The 22,817-nt window shown below is 48.3% G+C and overlaps 1 protein-coding gene across 8 annotated transcripts in view; it reads right to left on the bottom strand.

Moving 5' to 3' along the window:
• Nucleotides 1-22,817, bottom strand: part of AFF3 (ALF transcription elongation factor 3) — a 598,401-nt gene that overhangs the window by 8,737 nt on the left and 566,847 nt on the right. For all 8 annotated transcript variants that reach the window (XM_051842640.3, XM_089325977.1, XM_089325975.1 and 5 more), the window contains 4 exons: nt 14,580-14,643; nt 10,391-10,527; nt 4,461-4,532; nt 2,565-2,658 (listed from right to left, as the gene is read on the bottom strand). In XM_051842640.3, coding sequence (XP_051698600.2) covers nt 2,565-2,658; nt 4,461-4,532; nt 10,391-10,527; nt 14,580-14,643 — 367 coding nt within the window. The remainder of the gene's footprint in view (nt 1-2,564; nt 2,659-4,460; nt 4,533-10,390; nt 10,528-14,579; nt 14,644-22,817) is intronic.

Here is a 22,817-nt window from a genome sequence, read left to right as displayed (position 1 = left end):
TTGGGTTTCTACGTGTACATTTTAGATTCCCAATCAAAACAGAATCTTGAGAGCCTGTGCAATCCTGGCCCAGACTAACTGCTTTCCTTTTCTGAAAAGGAACAAATTAAATATTTGAACGGAGGGATTATTTGCTGGAACTATTGATACACATTTATTTAATGCCTGCAAAGAGACAAGCCATTGAATTCTATCGAGTTCATTTGTTAACTTTTAAAATTATCTGTCTTCAAAGAAGATGCTGGTGAACAGTCCTACAGGAAGAAATTAAAGTAGGCTCCCTTGACAGACAGGATGGCCGAAAATTCAGATATACCCAGAGATGCTGATTTAGGGTGTACATTGCATGAGCCAGGTGTTTACATCAGGCTTTTAAAATTGTGTCCACAGCAAGGAGAACGTCCCCTCTGAGAACCCTAGAATATCTTTCTGGAGAGAAGTCTACTGGGCTGTGAAGGGGGAAAATGATCTTTGTGATGCATAAATACGTACATCTTGCCACTGTTGATGAAAAATACACTAAAAATCAGCCTTTGATGAAGGGGAAAGACAAACGGCTCCTGGAAGGGACATGGCCAGGAGTGGGGAGGTTGGGTTTTCCACCCACTCTGCACACTCATGGGCTGCCTACACACACCCCGAGAATGTCTTAGATCCCTTAAAAGTTGTCATAACCTCTTGTGGCTCTCAGAATGCAGCTTCCTTTTTTATTGCAGCATTTTTTGATTGGAAGGCTTCTCTTTAGTATGAGCTCTTAGATTTTCTATTTCTGAAAACTACTGATCGTGACTCTCGGGGTGTGAAATCAAGGGAGGGCTCAACACCAGTGCAACGCACGACGCACCATGGGTCAAGACATGATCTCCTTCGCTTAGCACCTGGTGACTGTACAGGCACAACGAGGAAGGCAGCAGGGCACCCACAGTGCCATGGGGCCCAAGATAGCGCAGTCATCAGAGATAACTTTCAGGAAGTAGAGGCTGGGGATTCGAGGACCTGCAATGATGGCTGTGTAGCTGCAAAGGGGTGGCAGAGGCAGGCATGGTGCAAAGTTCTCATTTCTCTAGAGAAATAGCCCAGAAATCTCAAACAAATGACTAACTTCAGGTTCACCTTACAACGGTGCATTGGAGAAGGGGCTTTGCTCTTTGCAAAAATTCTCCCAGTGAAAGGAATTTTACTCCCTGAGACAAGCAGGCTTTGGCAATGCTTACTCTTGTACTTGCACGTTGCTACTGCCCTAGTGCCTCTGAGTTTCAACACAGGGTTTCTATCATTTTAAATAACCCCAACCTCTTTTAAAAAGTAAACGAGCTACTGGAGAGCAGGAGGAAGTGGCTCGAAGTTAGCTACTTCCCAGGGAAAGAAGCTCTGCGTGAATGGAGGAATTGATGTCTGCTATAAAGACGAATTTCCGGCCAGCGCCGCAGCTCACTAGGCTAATCCTCCGCCTTGCGGTGCCGGCATACCGGGTTCTAGTCCCGGTTGGGGCGCTGGATTCTGTCCCGGTTGCCCCTCTTCCAGGCCAGCTCTCTGCTGTGGCCAGGGAGTGCAGTGGAGGATGGCCCAAGTGCTTCGGCCCTGCACCCCATGGGAGACCAGGATAAGTACCTGGCTCCTGCCATCGGATCAGCGTGGTGCGCCGGCCGTGGCGGCCATTGGAGGGTGAACCAACGGCAAAGGAAGACCTTTCTCTCTCTCTCTCTCACTATCTGTGGGGAGCAACTCGGACTAGACTAAGTTACTGGAATTAAGACTTATTCTATGCATCTGCTCTCCCACAATATGGCGCTGGGAGAGGAGGAAATAGCTTCTACGCAGCTGCCTCTTGCCAACTTGAGTGATGACCTCCAGGAGCTGATCCTGCTCCTGATTGGAGGAGAGCAGCGTACTCGGCGTGTGGGCAGCCGAGTTGGGATTGGCGGAAGAGGACTATAAAGGAGGAGAGAGACAACATGCACCAGGAACATCTAGGGGGAACATCTATCTGAAGGAACACGTGTGCAGCCCCCGAGAGAGCCGGCCGGTGGTGTGCCGCTCCCCCGCGGAAGTGGGGAATGTGGCAGGGGGAACTGCCCTTCCACGGAGGTGGAAGGGACAGTAGCCAACCCGGGAAGAACCAGCAGCAAACCCGGGGAGGGCCGAGCAGACAAAAGAACAACGCAGGGTCCTGTGTCGTTCCTCTGCAAAGAGGGGGAGCGACATAATGGTGCCATGACTCGGATATGAAGCCTAGGCAGGGTTTAGTGTCGTTCCTCCATGAAGAGGGGGAGCGACACTATCCACTCTGCCTGTAAAAAAAAAAAAAGACGAATTTCTTAGGACACTGCCATGAGTGCCTGAACCTTCTTTCTCTTGAGGCCATACAAGTACTCAGACAAGAAGAGGGAGACATAAATTAGATGGGCTTGCAAGGACCATTCTGAGCCCAAAAGTCACAGGTGTGTCATATAGGGCTGGAGACCAGAGGTGGCGTGGACCAGCCCCGAAGCAGGGGTTCTCAAGGATGCCCTTGACAGTTAGCTCAATGCAAGGGAGTCTTTTGCTGATACACCAGGCAGCACCTTGAAATAGTCGATCAGTGCTTTCGAGTACTTGACAGCATGGTCCCTCTTGAGTCGAAACATCCGCCAGTACAGGAGAGCCAAGCATCGGTAACTGCAGCAGAGACAGAAAAGGGGCCCTTAGAAGATGACAAATGTGTTCAAAAAACATCACATGCCCAGGCACTCCGTGATTACACGGTTATGTATGCAAAATCTATCTGTAAGCTCATGGATGTCTGTGAGTACCTGTCCAAGGACTACAAGGAGGTACTTGATAAATATATTTACTGTTTGATCATTTCATGGAAGCTCTATTAGGACCTCTTTGTTGGGTGGCAAAGTCTGGCCGCTGTCTTCTCTGACCACCAGGGGGCAGTCTCTCCCCATGAGTGGCGCAAGGGACTTCTGGCCTCCTGGGCCAGCCATTGGTTCCCTTTGCTTTTTCATACTTTACTGGAGTAGGAAGGTACTTTCAAAAATACATGGAAAACAGAATTAAAAAGCAAGCTTACTTTGGTGCAAAAAATTTTTTGAACTCCATGTGTAACTTTTTTCTAAGAGGCATTTTCCATGAATGAATATTTTGAAGACCCCCCCCGCCCCATTGAATGAGTTCAAATCAAGTCACAGATATGAAAAAGCACTGAGAACAGTGGTCATCGTATTACTCCCCGTGGTATTCTGTAGTGGTTTACCTGCTAGTATGGCACCTAACACAACAGTAGTCATTAACAGTCATTATTTATCTCAATATGGAACTTGGAGAAAGGAGTGTAGCCAGCCTTTCCCGAGACCTCTTCTCTCCTTCTGGGTGCTTGTCACCCAGAATTACTGTCACCACTAAGATCCGGCACTGACACACCAGATCCTGTGACACGGTGTCAACGCTCCAGACTCCAGCTGATGTGATGCTGAGAGATAACCCAAGACTCTTTCGTGTGTGTTGCTGCTGAACTTTGTGAGACTTGATCTGACTTCCGAATGGACAACAAAATTTTTTTTTTTTAACAGAAGGAACCCATGAGAGATGTCCTATGACATCGGGAGTAGGGTGACAGGTCCCAGGGAGATGCCACAGGCAAAATTATTATTTTTATAATTACAAAATCATTATCATTGTAGTGATAAATATAGAAAGATATTGAAGGATGTGATTTTATTACTGTGCGGAGAACTTTAATGCATCATCATGCTGGAGTCATACTAATCCCCCCTTGACAACCAAACACATGAATTATTTTGATTGCATTTAAAATGTTAAACACAAGAGAAATTCCACTCATATTCAAATTGTTAAAACATAGACCCATCTGATTTTAAAATACACCCTCAGGCCGGCGCCGCGGCTCACTAGGCTAATCCTCCGCCTAGCGGCGCCGGCACACCGGGTTCTAGTCCCGGTCGGGGCGCCGGATTCTGTCCCGGTTGCCCCTCTTCCAGGCCAGCTCTCTGCTGTGGCCAGGGAGTGCAGTGGAGGATGGCCCAGGTGCTTGGGCCCTGCACCCCATGGGAGACCAGGAAAAGCACCTGGCTCCTGGCTCCTGCCATCGGATCAGCGCGGTGCGCCGGCCGCAGCGCGCCGGCCGCGGCGGCCATTGGAGGGTGAACCAACGGCAAAGGAAGACCTTTCTCTCTGTCTCTCTCTCTCTCACTGTCCACTCTGCCTGTCAAAAAAAAAAAAAAAATACACCCTCATACAGAAAACATACAGAAAACAATTATCCTTGTGTAATTGACCTGTCCCTCTTCAACCTCTGTGAGTTCAGATCACATGCAAGGAATGATCAGGACTCTCCTGGGTCAGCATTACCGGCCTGGGCTTTGGAAGTGAGAAGACGCGCATTTTAGCAGCTGGCTTGCAATGATGGCGTCAGAGTCTGGGGATACCACATCAGGCTGAGATGACACACTCACCATAACGCGGCCAGCTGCTTGTCCTCTGGTGTGGCATTGGGACCTGAGTGAGTTTTTAGTCTCATAGCATACCTAAAGAAGAAAGAAAAAAAAAAAAAGCAAAGAAATAAAAAAACAAAGCCTTCTTACTAACAACAAAACCTTCCCTGGGTGGTGGCATAGTGCAGTGGGTTAGACTGTTGTGTGGGACGCCAGCACCCAGACCAGAGTGCCTGGGATCGATTCCTGCCTCCGCGTCTGATCCATCTTCCTGCTAATACTCCTAGAAGGCAATGGATGGTGGCCCAGGAACTTGGGTCCCTGCCACCCATGTGGGAGACCCTGAGTTCCAGAATCCTGGCTTCTGCCCGACTCAGCCCTGGCTGTTGCGGGCATTTGTGGAGTGAACTAGTGGAGGGAAGATTTCTCTTTCTCCTTCTCTCTCTGTTACTCTGCCTTTCAAATTAATAAAAATGAATGCACAACCACTGAAAATATAAACAAAACCTATCCTAGGATGGTCGTTCTCCCTGCCCGATACTTACCAGTACTTGCTGACAATCCTTTCTGAAAAGCTAGCTGAGCCTGCTCCATTTTCCCCACGCATTACGTTGTCGTGATGGCTACAACAAAACGACTTTGATGATGCCTACCTGCTTTCTGCTTGTTAACGGTACAAGTTCAAATGCTACAGAGGGCTGAGAGTGCTACCAGCTCAAGAACCACTGATGTGTCCAGTAATGGGTCCATTTTCCCAAATGCTGATTTATGGCTGAGCGGCTGACAGAGGGAGGCCAAGGTCAATCCCTCTGGGGTTTTCTCGGGAAGAATTCTCACCCCTGGCACTCACGAAAGCCCAGACTGACCCCTTTTTTCTTTGCTGCACAACTCTTGTTTGGACCATGGTCTGCGTGTCCTGGGAGCACTTTCAGTCTATATTTGTTTCCATGGATGTGTTAGGAGAAACTAGTGGCTTTTATGGACGGCACTGAATTCCACTTAGTTCTCTGGATCAGAGCACTGGCAATTGCTTTCTCCCAATAACATACCAAGCTATGTACGCAGACTCTTTGAGAGAGCTGAGCTAATAGGTGTGATGGCCAGAGAGTCCCAGGTTGAAGCAAAGTGTATTTATTAGTGATGCGAGCTTAGATGTGTGTATTAGAGTATTTAAGCCTCCATTTCCTTATAAAATAAGACCAATATTGCTGATCACGTGGAACTGCCATTAGGATGACCCCAGTCAGTGTGTAAGGCACCCAGCATGGTGGGCCAGTCTACTGTTGCTCTGCTCAGGAAACGATACTGTTATCACAGCACGCACGTGTGTGGTACTTCTGGATGCATCTCTGTATCATTTTCATAGTGGTTCCTCTGGGCATTACAGATACACAGATGATCTGTGATTGATTAGTATCAGCAACATCTTTCCACTTTGAGTGACCCTAGGACTGCAGAGCTACAGCCAGGGAGAACTGCAGGCACGAGGCTCAAAACCAAGAGAGCTGCTGGGTGCACCGAGCCCAGCCAAGCCACAGGCGAAAGCCTGCCCAAGGCCTCGGGGGCCCACCCCCTGCCCAAGGGTGCCCAGGCTGTGCGACATAATGCAGAAGGGGGCTGCTTTCCAGGCTCAAGACTTATTGTTTTCCTTGTTGGGCTTTGGACCGGTTTCCCCTTCTTGGTGGCCACGTCTCCTTGTTGGAATGAGAATGTCTTATCTGATGTCTGTCCCCCCGCTGAATGTGGGAAGTGGGTGGCTTGCTCTGATGTCCCAGGCTCACAGCTGGAGGGGTCATTGCTTCAGACGAATTATGCTTTGAGTCTTACCCACATCTGATTTCGATGAGACTTCGGACCCTGGAGCTGATGACAGAGTTAAGACTTCTGGGGCTACTGGGATGGAAGGAAGGTACTACATGTAGTGAAGACATGGACTTGGGGACCTGAGGGTGGAACGCTGTAGTTTCGATGTGTGGTCCCCCCACCCCTATTTATGGGTTGAAAACTTAATCCACAATGCAACAGTACTCAGAGGCGGGAGCTTTCAGAGATGGTTAGGTCTCGGGACCTCTGTCCCCACCAATGGATTAATGCCAGCCTGTCGGAGTGAGTCGATTACTGAGGGAGTGGGCTTCTGACAAAAAGAGTGAGTTAGTCCCGAGTTATTTCTGTCTCAGGCAACATCATTTGTTATGATACAGCACGAAGGCCCAGCCAGATGCTGGTGCCGTGTTCTTCCGCTTCCCCGGCTCCAGCACTGTGAGTCGAATAAACTCCTATTGTTCATAAACTGCCTCGCCTGTCGTATTCCGTGGTAGGAGCAGAACACGGAGTAATTCAGTGCTTTAGGCTCTATTCAGTTTCCTTTTTTCAGTCCATTTCCTCTCTGTTGTTCAGACTGGAAAAATTCTATTTTCTGTCTTCAAGTTAATTGATTCTGTCTTCTGTCATCTCCGTTCTATTACTGAGTCCATCCAGGGAATATTTTTGTTTCTGTTATGATATTTTTCAGTCCTGTTACTTCCATTTGATTCTTTTTTAGTAACTGCCACTTTCTGGACAAAATTTTCCTATTTTTTTGCTTACTAAAGCATTTGCATGGTGGCTCCTTTTAAAATCTTTGTTAGGTAATTCCTACATCTGACTCATCTTGGGACTGGTGGGATGCTCCTGGTTCTTGGTATAAGGAGTGAATTCCTTTTGTATCCCAGGCATTCTGGCTATGATGTTAGGAGACTCTGGGTTGTCCGGCAGTCCCCCTGTTTAGGTTTTAGCAAGCAGGTTTTAGCCTATCTGGGAGGCAGGGGTTCCAATTGCATTGGACTTTTCCTGGTACTTCTTCGCTTGCCTGGTGGATCTGGTGTCACTGCTACTCCCCATGGGCCTGGATGGTACTGTCAGTGGTGAGGTGGGGTGGGAAGAGAGGTTTGCTGGGCTGGTTCTGGTGCTGGTGGAGCTCCAACTTCCAGTGTCCCTTGGCCCCTTGTGGAGAAAGGAATTCTCCCGACTGCGGGGTCCAAGGGTGCACCCTAGGGTAGACACTGCGATCACCCTCCTGTGCTCCTGGCTTCCCAGTGTCTCCCAGCCAGGGAGACGGGCCTCAGGCTTCGTAGGCAATGTGCAGGTTTAAGTGGAAAATTTCTAACTCAGGGGAGGAAAATTCCTTTTGTCTTAGAATTTCAGGTGGTTTAAGGGATTCTGTTCATTCGGAACTACCTTCAGGCCAGACTGCTCTCCACCAAGCAAGGTTACCTGCAGCAGCGGACACAGCACACGTAGCACTCAGCACCCCAGGCGCAACTGATCGGCACCTCTGATTTGTCTTTCTGTATTTCAAGTGGGAGTGCCTTTAAACAGCCATGATCCGCCAGTTCACTGCGGGCTCAATGGCTTGCTTCTCATTCCTCAGATACTTACGGAGCAGATACTAGGTGCTGGGAACTGTTCTAAGGACTAGGGATGCATCAGCGAACAAATCAGACCAAACACAAACGCAAAAACTAATTCCAGTGCTCAACACACACATATCCTGGAATATCTGACTGCACTGAGCCTGTCCAATCTCACTCACTTAACTTTTATTTTTATTTATTTATTTATTTTTTTACAGGCAGAGTGGACAGTGAGAGAGAGAGACAGAGAGAAAGGTCTTCCTTTTGCCGTTGGTTCACCCTCCAATGGCCACCAAGGCTGGTGCGCTGTGGCCGGCTCACTGCGCTGATCCGAAGGCAGGAGCCAGGTGCTTCTCCTGGTCTCCCATGGGGTGCAGGGCCCAAGCACTTGGGCCATCCTCCACTGTACTCCCGGGCCATAGCAGAGAGCTGGCCTGGAAGAGGGGTAACCGGGACAGAATCTGGCGCCCCGACTGGGACTAGAACCCGGTGTGCCGGCACCACTAGGTGGAGGATTAGCCTGGTGAACCATGGCGCCGGCTTATTTTTTTATTCTGTCTTATTCACTGCTGAAAATACTGTACCATTTTTTAAAAATCAGAATATAGACTAGTGATGACTACACGTTGAGAAGGGTGATGGTGGGGGATAGAGGAAGGTTGGATAATGGTGACTAAAGACAGCTGGATAGAAGGATTAAGTTACACAGCGTAGGGAAGTGACTCAGCTTACGATAATTCACTACATACTTTAAGGATAAATAATAGAGAGCAGCTTGAATGTTCAAAATATTCTTGAGGAGTGCTGTGCTTTTTGAAGGTGGTATGTTCTGTGATGTCAGGATGATAGTTTCAAAGGCTGCAGAGTGTTTTCTGGAGGGAGAATGGTGTGAGACACCACGTACCATCTTCAGGTCAATGTAGACCAGGACTATAACCTGAGATGGTTAGAAATCTTCCATTTGCAAAGGCAGGACGTGGCTAGAGGGGTCTAGGTCTAGGTAGCTCAGGATCTCAGGATCAGATAAGCCTCCGACAGTGAGTTTTAGGAGGGATCATTTCACATAATGAGTGTCAGATGTTATCTGCAGCAGTTCAGCCTGCTGAGAACATAAAGCTTATTGCAAAGTTTCTCCATAGGATCAGGGGATGAAGTTCTGGCCAGCGCTGCGGCTCACTAGGCTAATCCTCCGCCTGTGGCGCTGGTACCCCGGGTTCTAGTCCCGGTCGCTCCTCTTCCAGTTCAGCTCTCTGCTGTGGCCCGGGAAGGCAGTGGAGGATGGCCCAAGTGCTTGGGCCCTGCACCGGCATGGGAGACTAGCAGGAAGCACCTGGCTCCTGGCTTCAGATCGGCACAGCGCGCCGGCCATGGCAGCCATTTGGGGGATGAACCAACAGAAGGAAGACCTTTCTCTCTCTCTCACTGTCTAACTCTGCTTGTCAAGAAAAAAAAAAAAAAGGGATGAAGTTCCCCCTACAGGTCACTAGAGGGGTGTCCAGGTGTGCACTCCCCTCTCTCCAGCCTGGAGGGCAGGTGTCTTCCGGGGGCCACTGTGAGGCACCCTTGAGAAATCATGCTTCCTTGCGAGATGTGGACATCTTAACCACACCTCCCACTGGACAGCCTGGGTTCACTTCCCACATCCTCACTCCAGCTTCTCACTAAATGGACCCCAGGATGCAGTGGTGATGGCTCAAGCAACTGGGTTCTTGCCTCCCACTCGTGTGGGAGACCTGGACTGAGTTCCTGGTCTCCAGGTTAGGCCTGGTCCAGATCCAGCTGTTGCTGGCATTAGAGGAATCAAATCTGCAGATGGAAGCTCTCTGTCACTCAAACAAACAAAACTGCTTCTGCATGCATGGGGCTCAAGTCTGGGTTTTGAAAATTCCTTCCTTCTTTCCCTTCCTGTCATCTGACAAGCTGAGCGCCAGAGACAGGCAGAGACAGAGACAGAGACAGAGAGAGACACAGAGGCAGAGAGAGAGAGAGAGAGAGAGAGAGAGAGACAGACTGCCTTCACATATCTTTTGTTACAATCTACTGTGATAACTGATTGTGGTGAATCTCTTCTTGTGTCTATCTATAAATTAAACTTTACGTAGGCACACACATTTAGGAAAAAGCAGAGTATACATAGGGTTCAGTAGCAACCACAGTTTCCGGCACGCACAGGTGGTCTCGGAATGTATTTCCCATGGATAAGGAGCGCCTACTGTATATTAACCTGAACCAGGCTAAAAGATCAGAGAGCGGCTTAGAGGTGAAGTGCGTTTAAAATCTGCCACTTCCTAGCTGGGGGAAGCATGCATGTCATGGTCCACTGAGACTCGGCTTCCCCCCTGCAGCAGTTGGGAGGCACGGAGCTGCCCTGGCTGGGCTGGCCCCCAGAGAGGGCAGAGGAGACAGGGTGTGTGATGTGCCTTGCAGAAATCTCCCAATCTGGTTTTGGGTGGATGCACACTGGTCCCCGGGAACTCACGGTGCAGGCTGACCCAGCACTCCCAGGCCTTGCCCATCTGCTCCCAGCACTTGTCTCCCTGGCGAGGACACAGCGCCTACCTGATGAGCTCCACGGTTTCCGAGTACATGGTGTAGGGAGATTTGGACTCCATGGGGCCTTGTTCCATCGCATTTCCACATTCAATAAACGACAAGGCCGCTTCGGCATAGTTCAGGGCCTTCCCAAACTTCTCCACCTGGTTAAGAGAGAGGGAGAGCGCAGTGCCTTGGGTAAGGATCACTTGAATACAGTAGCACTACCACAGAGCTTATACACTTTCTTTGGGAAACCTGACTAGTGAGTTCCAAAATCCCATCAATGGAACCAAGAAGACAAACAGTGAGGACACAGTGACCAGTCTTCCGGCATCTGGTTTCACTTTCCAGCGTTTCAGTCACTTGGGTCAAGACTTCAGTCTGGAGTACTAAATGGAGAATTCCAGAAATAAACCATTTGTAACGTTTAAATAACTTTTTTTTTTTTTTTTTGACAGGCAGAGTGGACAGTGAGAGAGAGAGACAGAGAGAGAAAGGTCTTCCTTTGCCGTTGGATCACCCTCCAATGGCCGCCGCTGCAGCCGGCGCACCGCGCTGATCCGATGGCAGGAGCCAGGAGCCAGGTGCTTTTCCTGGTCTCCCATGGGGTGCAGGGCCCAAGCACCTGGGCCATCCTCCACTGCACTCCCTGGCCATAGCAGAGAGCTGGTCTGGAAGAGGGGCAACCGGGACAGAATCCGGCGCCCCAACCGGGACTAGAACCCGGTGTGCCGGCGCCGCAAGGTGGAGGATTAGCCTATTGAGCCACGGCGCCGGCTCACGTTTAAATAACTTTTATCATGGCCTATTGTTACACACGTTCTATTTTATTAGTTACTGTTGCTACCATCTTATTGTATCTAATTTACACACTGAACTTTATCATGGAGCAAACATACCTAACAAAGCAGTTTTAGCCATCCACTGGGGATGGCTGGGAACATTTCTCCCATGGATAATGGGTGGGGATGGGGCACTACACTTCCTTCTCTATAGTTGTTTCTCAACTGGTTGCTGGTTTAAGGTGAGTCGAGTGTTACATACAGAATCATACCAAATCTAGGTTGCAACGGCCAATCAACACAGCATAGAATGTCATGGCTTCTCTCATTTCTGCTTTCCTACTTCTAATGACTCCATGTCCCTCCAGGCTATGCTAAATATACATGGAAGTTGAACGGTCTGGTTCCATGAAAGAGTTTCCATACTTTTATTTTTTTTGCATCTCCCACTTTGGCTGGTCCAGGGCCCTGGCTAGAATCTTTCGTCTTACTTATGACATCTGTATATCCTTCCCCTTCACTTTGTGTTTTCCCCTTAACAGTCTGGCCCCCACTTGAGAGTGAGAGTGTGTGGGGGCACACACATTGAAAACAAGTAATAAAAATAATTTTTGGATCATCTACAGCTGGCTAAATTTATGTTAGTTTTTCCCTACATCAGAAAGGACAATTGTGAATCAGCTTTATATTCTTAAGTTCCATAAACCTAAACTTACATATATAATTCTTGGTTCCATACATTGCTACTCTTTGTGGTTAATTACTCTAACTTCGGACTGCAAAAAAAAAAAAATCACTCCAATTTCTAAATAATTCATTCATCAACCAAAAAAAAAATCAAACCAAACCAAACCAGCGACACAATACTCTAATTATTACTCTTGGCCTTGTTGCTAAAAAAGCAAAACAAAGTTTCATTAGTGATGACACCTTAGAAGAGAAAGAGGGCAAAACTCCTTTTCATGAGCAAATCAAATTTTTAAAAATACCTTACGCATGTCAAGCAGGCTATAAAGTAATGCTTTTTGGCTAACATCTTCAGATTCAGGAGATGACTTGATTTAATAAGTATTTCCTGAAGCCCTTCACGTGCACCTGCCACACAAAAAGCTCCTTCCAGGAACATGTAACGTGCTTGGAGAGAGGAGACTGGGGAGAGCTTGCAAAACACCAGCGAGGAGTCCAGTGCAGATGACGTGGTGGCAAGGGAGCAAGTGATGGAGGCGCCAGACAGGCCTCAGAGAGGAGACCGGGAAATGACGCTGGGGAGGCCTGGGGTGACTGGCTGGATTGGGGGTATGAAAGTGACAGAGACCGCGTGAGAGAGCATGTGTGAGCATGTGCGTGAGTGCGAATTTAGCAGGTGCAAAGCTGGCTGGCATGAGCAAGGGCGTGCGTAGAGGCTGGCGCATGATCAGTCTGGCCGGCCCAGGGGTCTCGCTCCTGGGAAATGATAAATTGGAAAGGCGGGCCTGAATGGATAGTTCTGTTAAACCTTGAATGATGGGCTTGAGCAGAAACGCTCATGGTGCTCAGAACTTCAGGCCTGTTCTCCAACAGGAGCCAAGCACCCCCCTCTCCAGGGAACCGGCGCTCCCCATCAGGCTGTGGGACTGTGTGGACTACTCTCCCTCCCACTCGGCGCCTGTGTTTTCTGACACTCAGCGGTTACTTCCCTTGCATCCCCATGTAGCTTGATAGTGGTACGAGTCAAAGTTGGAAGCATGACAGTGGGAGAGTGGCACTGTTACGGTTTCAACACCTTCACCACTGGAATAATGACAATACTATGCTGAAAGTCATTCCTACTGCCTTATTCCTCTCCAGCCTTCTGATCTCATTTATGGATACTGGAATGACAAGGTAGGAAGGAGACCCCTGGAATGAGACATTACGATGGAAAAACCTTATAATGTCTATTCTTGCTTGAAAGCTTCAAGTTTTCTAAAGCAAGAGATTATCCAAGAAAGCCAAGTTATTCATTGAAAATATCAAATGCTGGTGACTTTAGGGTGCTCCGTGCAGGTAACAGTTTCCGTGCTGTTGAGTTCAAAGCAAGCTTTCCTCTTCCAGATACACACGAGGAACACGAGGCTTTCAGAGAAAAGAACTTGATCTTGGGATTGAGCCAAAGGACGGCCATGTTAACAAGAGACAAAAATACAAATCTAGATTTAAAATAATAATCTACCAGGCTGGCATTGTGGTGTAGTGGGTAAAGCCACCACCTGCACCACTGGCATGCCATGTGGGCACCAATTCGAGTCCTGGTTACTCTACTTCCAATCCAGTTCCCAGCCAATGCACCTGGGAAAGCAGCGGAAGGTGGCCCAAGTACTTGGGCCCTTGCACACATGTAGGAGACCTGGAAGAAGATCCTGGCTCCTGGCTTCAGCACGGTCCAGCATTATGGCCATCTGGGGAGTGAACCAGTGGATGGAAGATCTCTGTCTCTCCCACTCTCTCTGTGACTCTGACTTTCAAAATAAACAAATCTTTAAAATCTATCTGTTTATCTAAGAGGGAGAGAGGGAGAGACAGAGAAGGATGGAAGGATGGAGGGAGGCAGAAAGAGAGAGAGAGAGAGAGAGAGCTCCCTCATCTGCTGCTCTACTCCCTGAATGTCTGCAATGGCTAGAGCCAGAAATTCAATCCAGGGCTCCCACATGGATGGCAGGAACTAAATTACTTAAGTCATCTTCCCAGGAAGCTAGAGTCTTGAGATGAAGTCAGACAGTGAACCCAGGTCCTCCCTTATGGGACACAGGCATTTTTTTTTTTTTAGATTTTATTTATTTATTTGAAAGGTAGAATAAGAGACAGAGGGAGAGGCAGAGAGGAAGGTCTTCCATCTGCTGGTTCACCTCTCAAATGGCTGCAACAGCTGGAACTGAGTTAATCTGAAGCCAGGAGCCAGGAGCTTCTTCCAGGTCTCCCACATAGGTGCAGGGCCCCAAGCACTTGCGCCATCTTCTACTGCTTTCCCAGGCCATAGCAGAGAGCTGGATTGAAAGAGGAGCAGCTGGGACATGAACTGATGTCCACATGGGATGCAGGTATAGGCTTAACTTACTACAACACAGTGTGGTCCCTGGGATAGAGGCATCTTAACCAGCATGTTAATCACTAGGCTAAATGTCCACTTTTAGATTTTCTTTTTTTTTTTTTAAAGGAAAAGAATACTACCACCCACTGAGTCCATCGGCTCTAGTGACTCTTCAAACCAGACTAAATTGAAATACTCATTTATCCAGGGCTTTCTCCTAGTCAGGCATTGTTGGTTGAAGTCACAATTTATTGGGCGATGAGCGGTTGATTGTACAAACATTTCTCCATTTAACAGACCCAGCCATCCTTGTAATAGATTTTATAATTACCCAGCTCTATTGCCCCCGTGATGGAGCTTCAGCACAGAGTTCGGAAGATCTTACCATTGCATCTGCTTTATGTTTCATCCGTTTAGCTTCCTGCATAAAATAATCGGCACTGCGAGGCCTACAAGGAGAATGAGATTAAATGTCATTATTGCTTAAGCACGAGATATTTAGGAAATATTTTCCTTTCAAACTTAAAGCACAATTGAAAAGCTCTGCTCAATATGGAATCAACTTTTTTGCATTTCCAACATTACTGCCTATATGTAAAATACTACATATTTTTCTCTTAACAATTCAAAACACACTCAATACATGCAATCCCCTTTTACAGAGGCTTTAACATGGCCCTCCAGTGTCTACTTTGTGATTGTTTTTTGATAGTACAGCTAAGGAAACAAGTGAAACCAGGTAAGAAGCCTTATTTCACACGATGTTTACACAAAACAACCTCCTTTTACTGTAAAGCCGGTAACTATGTCTTGTAATAACTGGGTGGCTGTAGTTGAGTGAGAGTGTATCCTTATGAGAGTGTCATCTCCATGCATGAATGGCAACTAGCATTTTATGGATATTTATTTAATTATTTTCAACCTGCACAGTGAGTAACGGTGTGTGATTACAATGCAGTCGTAATGAAGTTAATTGTCAAATGATATCTACCTTGTAACAACGCAAACACAGCGTGTATTCTCCTGAGTGCTGATTAGCTGCCTGGTAAACATTAACAGCAGACGTGTGCATCATTAAAGCAACAACCCTGGCCAGTACTCTTTTGGGAGATGAAGGTAATTTATCCAGAGACTGATCTGAGTGTGTGTGTGTGTGTGTGTGTGTGTGTGTGATGACCCCAACTCATACTAAGCTACTCACCAGACAACATCTTTAAATGAGTAGTCTGATGGATTGCTTTTTAAAAAAAGCTACATCTTTTAGGTGCCATCAGCATAAACTATTTTTGTATTATGGGTCTTTACGTAATCAAAAACTTGACCCACGCATGAATATCCAACAGGAGCCAAGGCAATTAATGACACTAATTGCAGACTGTTTGACCTACTGTGGCTTGCTTATTTTGAATAGCCTTATTACTAATGGGTCTTCACCTTACTATAATGCTGGGTAGTCAGAGCATCCCTTTATCCAAAGAGATACAAATGCTTAGAAAAACAAGGCAAACTCTAACAATGGCATTGTGCTTAATCAAACAAATAAGCAAATCAGAATCAAAGCCAATAATTCATTTCAAGTCAAAACCTCAGCACAGCAGCCGGCACTGTGGCATGGCAGGTTAAGCCACCACTTGCAAACACTGGCATCTTCTATGAGCACCCAGTTTGAGTGCCCACTGCTCCACTTTCGATCCGGCTTCCTGCTCGTGCATCTGTGAAAGTATCAGGAGATGGCCCGAGTGCTTGAGCCCCAGGACCCACATGAGAGACCCGGGTAGAGTTCCAGGGTGTTTTTTTCCATCTGTACCCAGATGTTGACTAAGTTGTCTCGGATTCCAAATCATCTGGCACTTTCCATTCATTTCACTGTTATCATTGCCTTTTTTTTTTTTTTTTTTTTGGGTAATAAGGTTCATTTTTTAGTGCTTCAAATTCCTAACCATATTGAGTAGAAAATGCAGAGTTCTCATAAACCTGCCCCCATCAACCTCCTGCACCAGAGAGGTGCATTTGTTACAATCAAAGAACCCACATGGATACACCATCATTGCCCGAGTCTACAATTCACATAAGCATCACTCTCAGTCTCGAGTGTCCTATGGGTTTGAACCACCACTGCCACGGCCCAGAGTCTGTGTTAGCTGCAGGCCGGGGTGAGCAGGCGGAGCTGGGACTCTAACGAGCACTGTGACAGGGGATGCGGTCGTCCCGAGCGGCATCTCGGCTGCTGCACCGAATGCCTGGGTTGCACCTCTGCTTCACAGCCTAGTGCGGAAGCACAGGCCCATCTCCAGCACAGCCCAGGTCTGACTCTCAGCTTCAGATGGGGCCTGCAGTCTGTCCATTCGGGAGAGGAATTTGGGTCAATTTATACATCTCTTCCTGTTGCCAAGTGCTTGTGATTTTTTTTTTTTTGCCTTTATTCTTCTGTTTTCTCCACGGCCACATCTACCCCCAAGCCCTTCTTCACTGGCTTCTACTCTGCCTGCCTCCACAATTGGTCCTGAGCAATGTTTGCAGCTTCTGCTCCAACGCCATCCTTCTCACAGATGTCAGATCAGTCTCCAGGGTCCAGGCGGCCAAATCTCAGTTGAGGTCCCCAACAATCCTGCTGCTTAACCATATCACTTATTGATCAAGGACCTTCAAAACTACAAGCAGGCCTGTTTCCTTGCTATCCCCCCAACTCGCCATGCCCATCACAGAAGCTCTGCTCAAGCTCTTCCGAGCCTGGGACGTCCTGCGGCGTGCTCATCGTGTGCTCACCGAGTGCCGCCTTTGCGCGCCCCGTGAACGGCACTGGATTCGTTCTGAGCTCAGCAAAGAGTGCTTCTTTCCGACGGGGGCAGCAACACGACCAATGAGCCAGAGAGTGTCTCCATGGCAACTTGAAATTCTCCACATCATTATCTGCTCCACGCTCTACTATAGAAGTTGGGTCATTTTTTTTTTTTTTTGCTTGCCCTGTTCTGTAGACCTTGCCACTAATAGATTGTCATTTCAAACGCATTTCGTTTTCACGAAAGGATTCTCTTGGTAATAAGCCATGGCATTTTAGCTCTCACTAGCCTTTTAAGTCACCCTCGTGGATGGCAGGGGCTCGTGAACCCTAACGCGGGTTCTTTAATCAGGGTTGCTTTCAGCTGCGGCATTTGCATGCCTTTTTTTAAACCTGATATGAAGGCTGAGTCACAAACTCTCACAGCAGCGCACCTGGCTATGTGACATCTCATTTTCTGTCTCCATCACAGCAGTTCCAATAGTAACCTGAGACCGGAAGGAAGGAAAAGGTAGCATCTGGTGGTCATTTACGAACATATTGTTAGAATTCTGTGCCTGTAACGGAGGGCTCACTCCACTAAGCCACTGACGAGTGCCTGGTGGGCTCATTTTCTGCTTTCAGTGCTACCTAATGCCACGCTCCTAGATTAGACCATTACAAAGCCATTGGGACCCAAGGGACACTCCCCAGCTTGGCCAGCACTGCACGGATGCAGGCTACCGTGAACACATCATTTCCCACAGCGACATGTGAGTCAGAAGGAAGAGCAAACTTGTTACCACTGCGGCAGTCACGGAATGTAATTCAGCAAACATGCCAACATAAAACCCTATTAACTCAGTTTTGCGAACATGTTTTCCACTCTACCTTACATTTTTTTTTAAGTAGAAAACCTAGAGCTATTTTTTTTTTTGTCTGTAATAAAATCCTTCACTCACATTGTTTTGCACAGTGCTGGCACTTCAGGATGAAATATGAATGAAACTAATAAATGTTCAATTACACTTCATACACCTTTCTGGCTCTGTATCTTGGGCTCTTAGGGAATGGGGCTTGAGTGATCTCAAAGCCACACCTTCACCACCTGTATCTTTGTCACAAGAGCTGTCTGCAACAAAAGCCATCAGAACACTGGATTGGAAGCAAAGGTTTCTTTTCGTCCCCTTGCCCACAACTCCCACCTACAAACGGCCTTGGTTCTGAGCAAAAGGGTGCAGGCTCCCCAGCATCTCTTCCGCCTGGGAGTACTGAGGCAACCAGGCTCTTTGTTCTGCTCTGTGGCTGTGATGGAGCGGGATGGGCTCCCAGGGAGAGGCTGGCGGGCTCCTTTCTGTATTTCCCACCTCTGTCTGTGAGAGCCAGCCTGTTTTGTGAAAACTAGCAGGATGAGACGGCTCTGTGCATCTGAGCAAACAGCTTCCTGGGCGCCATGGACTCCTGGATTTTTTTTGGGGGGGAAACTGAAATCCCAATCAGCACATAGTTAACGGTACTCCAGGTGAATCCATCGTCCTTGGATGATGGGTCTGATGTTGTCTTGTGAATCCAGGAGGTTTCACCTTGTCCAAACTTGGAGGTATGGAGTCTTTAAAGAGTTCATAGAAAACGCGCATCATGAAGAAACTATGCATGAAGATAGAGATATAGATGTGTGTGTGTGTGTGTGTGTGTGTGCGAGAGAGAGAGAGAGAGAGAGAGAGAGAAAGAAAGAATCTCCCATCTGATGATTTATTCCTCAAATGCTTGCAAGAGCCAGAGTTGGGCCAGGCTGAAACCAGGAGCCTGGATCTCAATCCAGTCTATGTGGGTAGCAAGGATCCAGCTACTTGAGCCATCGCCTGCTGCCTCCCAGGGCCTGCACTGGCAGGAAGCTGGAATTGGGAGTGGAGCCCATGCATTCTGGTACAGGATGCAGGTATCCAAAGAGGCACCTTAAGTGCTGTGCAGAATGTCTGCCCAGATTTCAACAAATATGTTTTAGCAGCAAAATAAACTCATATGTTAATTTCATTTTCCACAAGCTTTTTCAAATTTCCTATAGGAGGATGTATAAGAAGTCATTCTGGTTTTTTTTGAAGTATTTTTCCCCACATTTTTATACTATTAAAAAATACATACACGTAAGAAGTCATTCTTTAAAAAAATTTTTTAACTCATTTCATTTGTTTGAAAGGTAGAGAGGTAACTGGAAGAGTGATGGCGGAACTCAGATCAGAGGTCCTGGGTGCTGGTGCTGGCTTGCAGGTACTCGGCGTGGAAGCAGATGGATTGTGTTCAGGCAGCAAGGATTCAAACACAGCTTTGGTTTTCCCAACACTGATACTGGTTGGGGCCCCGGAGTCCCTGGACCCTCGCCGCTCAGAGGCAGGGGGAGTGGTTCACTGTGATTCTCACAGACCCTGGGCTTCTGTAGACATCCCGTCCATTCCCTCGGTCATGCCCAATTAGACTGTTCTTCTCCGGGTGAGACATTTCAAGTTAATTTTTACAAACCCCTGAAAAACTCAGACTTCACTCAGGGAGAAGTGAATGTCCTTGTGCCCTGCCAGCCAAGACCCCTTCTTGATTTTTCTTTCTTGCTTTCTTTGGTTTGAACAGAATAAGGCCCCGGCCGCAAGACAAAGATTTCATGATGGAAACAAGTGCATAGATAAGAAAGGCTTGCTAAGGGTCCCCTGGGGAAAAGCACACGGTGGGGTCCAGGTCTGAAGGGGCTGGGAAGGGGAGACTCTCAGAACAAGGCCTGGGCCCTCCCCAGGCTGGGGGCGCCAGCCTGGCTCTCGGACGCCTATGCAGGGATTTTGGTCCGTGTCCTCTGACCAAATCATACCGCCAAGAGAGCTGACCTTTTCACACTCAGGAATCTTCCCATCCTCTATAAAATTAAACTCCTTTTAGCTAGGAGACTGCTGTACACAACTGCATTACAAATGCCCACTCCGGGCCACGCTTCCCAAGCCCTGGCCCCCAGCGTCTCGTGGCTGATGGAGGAGTCTCTTCTCGGCGTCGTTGTCATCGTCGGGAGATCAGGAGGCTGGGCTCCTGTTACAGGTGTCACGGGGACAGATGGCGTGTTTGGTGGCTCGGCTGCACAGGGGCTGACGGTGACTGACAGTGAGCAGCGGGCAGCCCTGGCACGGGGAGTTCTCTGGCTTCTCAACACAGCAGTCTGCTGGCGGGAAAAAGGCGCTTCCTTCTCCGGCTAAGGATGTCACCGCTCAGGACTTCCGCATCGAGGCGTTCACAAAACACTAGCTCCCTCTCCATTTCTCCTGGCCAAGAACTCCCTGTCACTAATTATGACACCAGTCATATATGGCTTGTGGCTTTGCACTCGTGGGATCAATTTCCAGGCTCGGAGCTGGATCAAGTGCTGTCACTCATTGACATAGATTCTTACAAGATTTTTTTTCCCCTCCAAACCAAAGTTTGGTAATCACACCAGCGCCACCTTAACAGTGTTGTGCATCTGCTAGATGCCAGGGGTTGGGGTGGGAGTGGGTTGGGGGGGGGGGACACGCGCAGTCCCACTGCCACCAATCTGAGCCCGCAACTCCACAACACCACACTGACCTGGGTCACATTTCTTTTTTTATTTGACAGGCAAAGTTAGACAATGAGAAGGAGACCGACAGAGAGAAAAGTCTTCCTTCCATTGGTTCACCCCCCAAATGGCCGCTATGGCCAGCGCTGCGCCGATCCGAAGGCAGGAGCCAGGTGCTTCCTCCTGGTCTCCCATGGGGTGCAGGGCCCAAGCACCTGGGCCATCCTCCACTGCCCTCCCGGGCCACAGCAGAGAGCTGGACTGGAAGAGGAGCAACCAGGACTAGAACCCGGCACCCATATGGGATGCTGGTGCCGCAGGTGGAGGATTAACCAAATAAGCCATGGCGCCGACCCCCTGGGTCACATTTTTAAAATAAGTGCTATTCCCTTCACTCCCCGTCTGCACCCAAAAGGCAGAATACTGGTTGTGCTTGGTCAGGAATGCAGGAAAAGAGGTATGGAAGCTGACAGTAGTACAAGTACTCTCCTAGTGTAAGAACGGAGGAACGCGCAGGCAGCCCACCCTGGGAATGCTATTTATACTTCAGCCCGGCTCATTCAGCACTTGTGACTGAGCGCCCACTGGATTCAGCTGTTGTCGGGACTGCGTGTTTACCGAGTCATTAACGAGTATTTATAATACAAAAAGATGGGTTTACTTAAAAAAAAAAAAACAACACAATGACATGATGCCGTTTGAAAAATGAAATGACAGGATGGCATCTGTTACTTGTTGGAGCACTGTAACCAGATTTCCATCAAGTCTAAATTATTCTGGGGCTAATTATCTGGTCCTGCCTTCCCCCAGTGGCCTCTCTGCTAACGCCACTGCGTGTTGACACCCTCGGCAAGGAGAAGGGAAGAGAAGTGACAGGAGCCCAGATTCTCCTCTGACAAAGTGTCGCTGCCGGGGAAGCTGGGTTAGACTGGGGGAGGGGTGAGGTGGGGGTGGCTACTGAAACTGGGATGAAGGGGGAGGGGGAGGGCATAGGGTGGTTGAAATTTACTGATCCCAGGAAATTTTCCTTGGGCCATCAGACAAGGGCCGCCTCTCTGCTGTAAACAACTGTGAAGTAACTGATCTTGGCTCTGGCCCCGTCTCCGGGCATCTAGTTTGTGCTCAGTACCCACCAACTGAAGCTTGGAGACATTTTGCAGGATTTTAGGCCACTCTGGCCTCTGGAGGATAGCTTAGTTTATTGTCTAAAGGAAGAGACTGGGGGCTGGCACTGTGGCGCAGCGGGTTAATGCCCTGGCCTGAAGCGCTGGCGTCCCATAAGGGCACTGGTTCAAGACCCGGCTGTTCCTCTTCTGATCCAGCTCTCTGCTATGGCCTGGAAAAGCAGTAGAAGATGGCCCAAGTCCTTGGGCCCCTGCACCCACATGGGAGACCTGGAAGAAGCTCCTGGCTCCTGGCTCCTGGCTCCTGGCTTCAGATCGGTGCAGCTCCGGCTGCTGCGGCCAATCCTGGAGTGAACCATCAGATGGAAGCTCTCTCTCTCTCTCTCTCTCTTTCTCTCTCTCTCTCTGCCTCTCCTCTGTGTAACTCTGGCTTTCAAATAAATAAAATCTTTAAAAAAAAAGAAGGGAAGAGACCATGCCCAGTTTTGCAGGATTTTCCCACAACTTTTTCAGCGTAATGGTTGAGAGGCTCCCCGAGTTGTTTCTCTTAACTGTGACCAATTTCCAATCGACTGGGATGCAGGGCACCGGGAAGCAGCTCTCTCTCCATATGATGGAACTGTGAGAGCGCTTTTCTCTTTTATCTAGATCCATACACGGAGAAACAATTTTATTATAGCTGTCAGCCAGGAAAAACACATTATCTGTATTGCTAATGGAGAGAACCAATGACACCGAGATTCGCTGATATGGAGCGTGATGCACTTACGGCAGGCTCAGCCCAGCATGCTGAGAAACGTGTCTTTTAGGGAATGGCCCGAGACCTGCAGATGGGATTACACCCATGTCGCTGCGGCTGCTTCTCACTGAGCTCTCAGATCCACAGCTTAGAAACTGCATCTCGTTTTTCCATGCACTGGTTTTCTTTTCTTTTCAATACACCAAGCTCTTCAAACCATCCACTGAAGTTGTGGGGTTTGAGCCCCCTCTGCTTGGTCACAGGGTTAGGGAGGTTTGGGCTTCCAAATACAAGCTCCCCGTTGGCATTTCTAGAATCGTCTTTAACCTCCACTACCTAACCCTAATATCACAAATGCAGCTGGCCAAGTGATTCTGCGCTCATTCCAAGCCCTCCCTGGGGATTAATTACCACCCCCCCCCACTGCTTCTGGG

The sequence above is a fragment of the Oryctolagus cuniculus genome, chromosome 2, assembly GCF_051225735.1.
Source record: "Oryctolagus cuniculus isolate XC-2025 breed Fujian yellow rabbit chromosome 2, ASM5122573v1, whole genome shotgun sequence".
Classification (NCBI taxonomy): Eukaryota; Metazoa; Chordata; class Mammalia; order Lagomorpha; family Leporidae; genus Oryctolagus; species Oryctolagus cuniculus.
The sequence above is the reverse complement of the archived record's forward strand: the minus strand, read 5'-3'. Positions and strand labels throughout refer to the sequence as shown.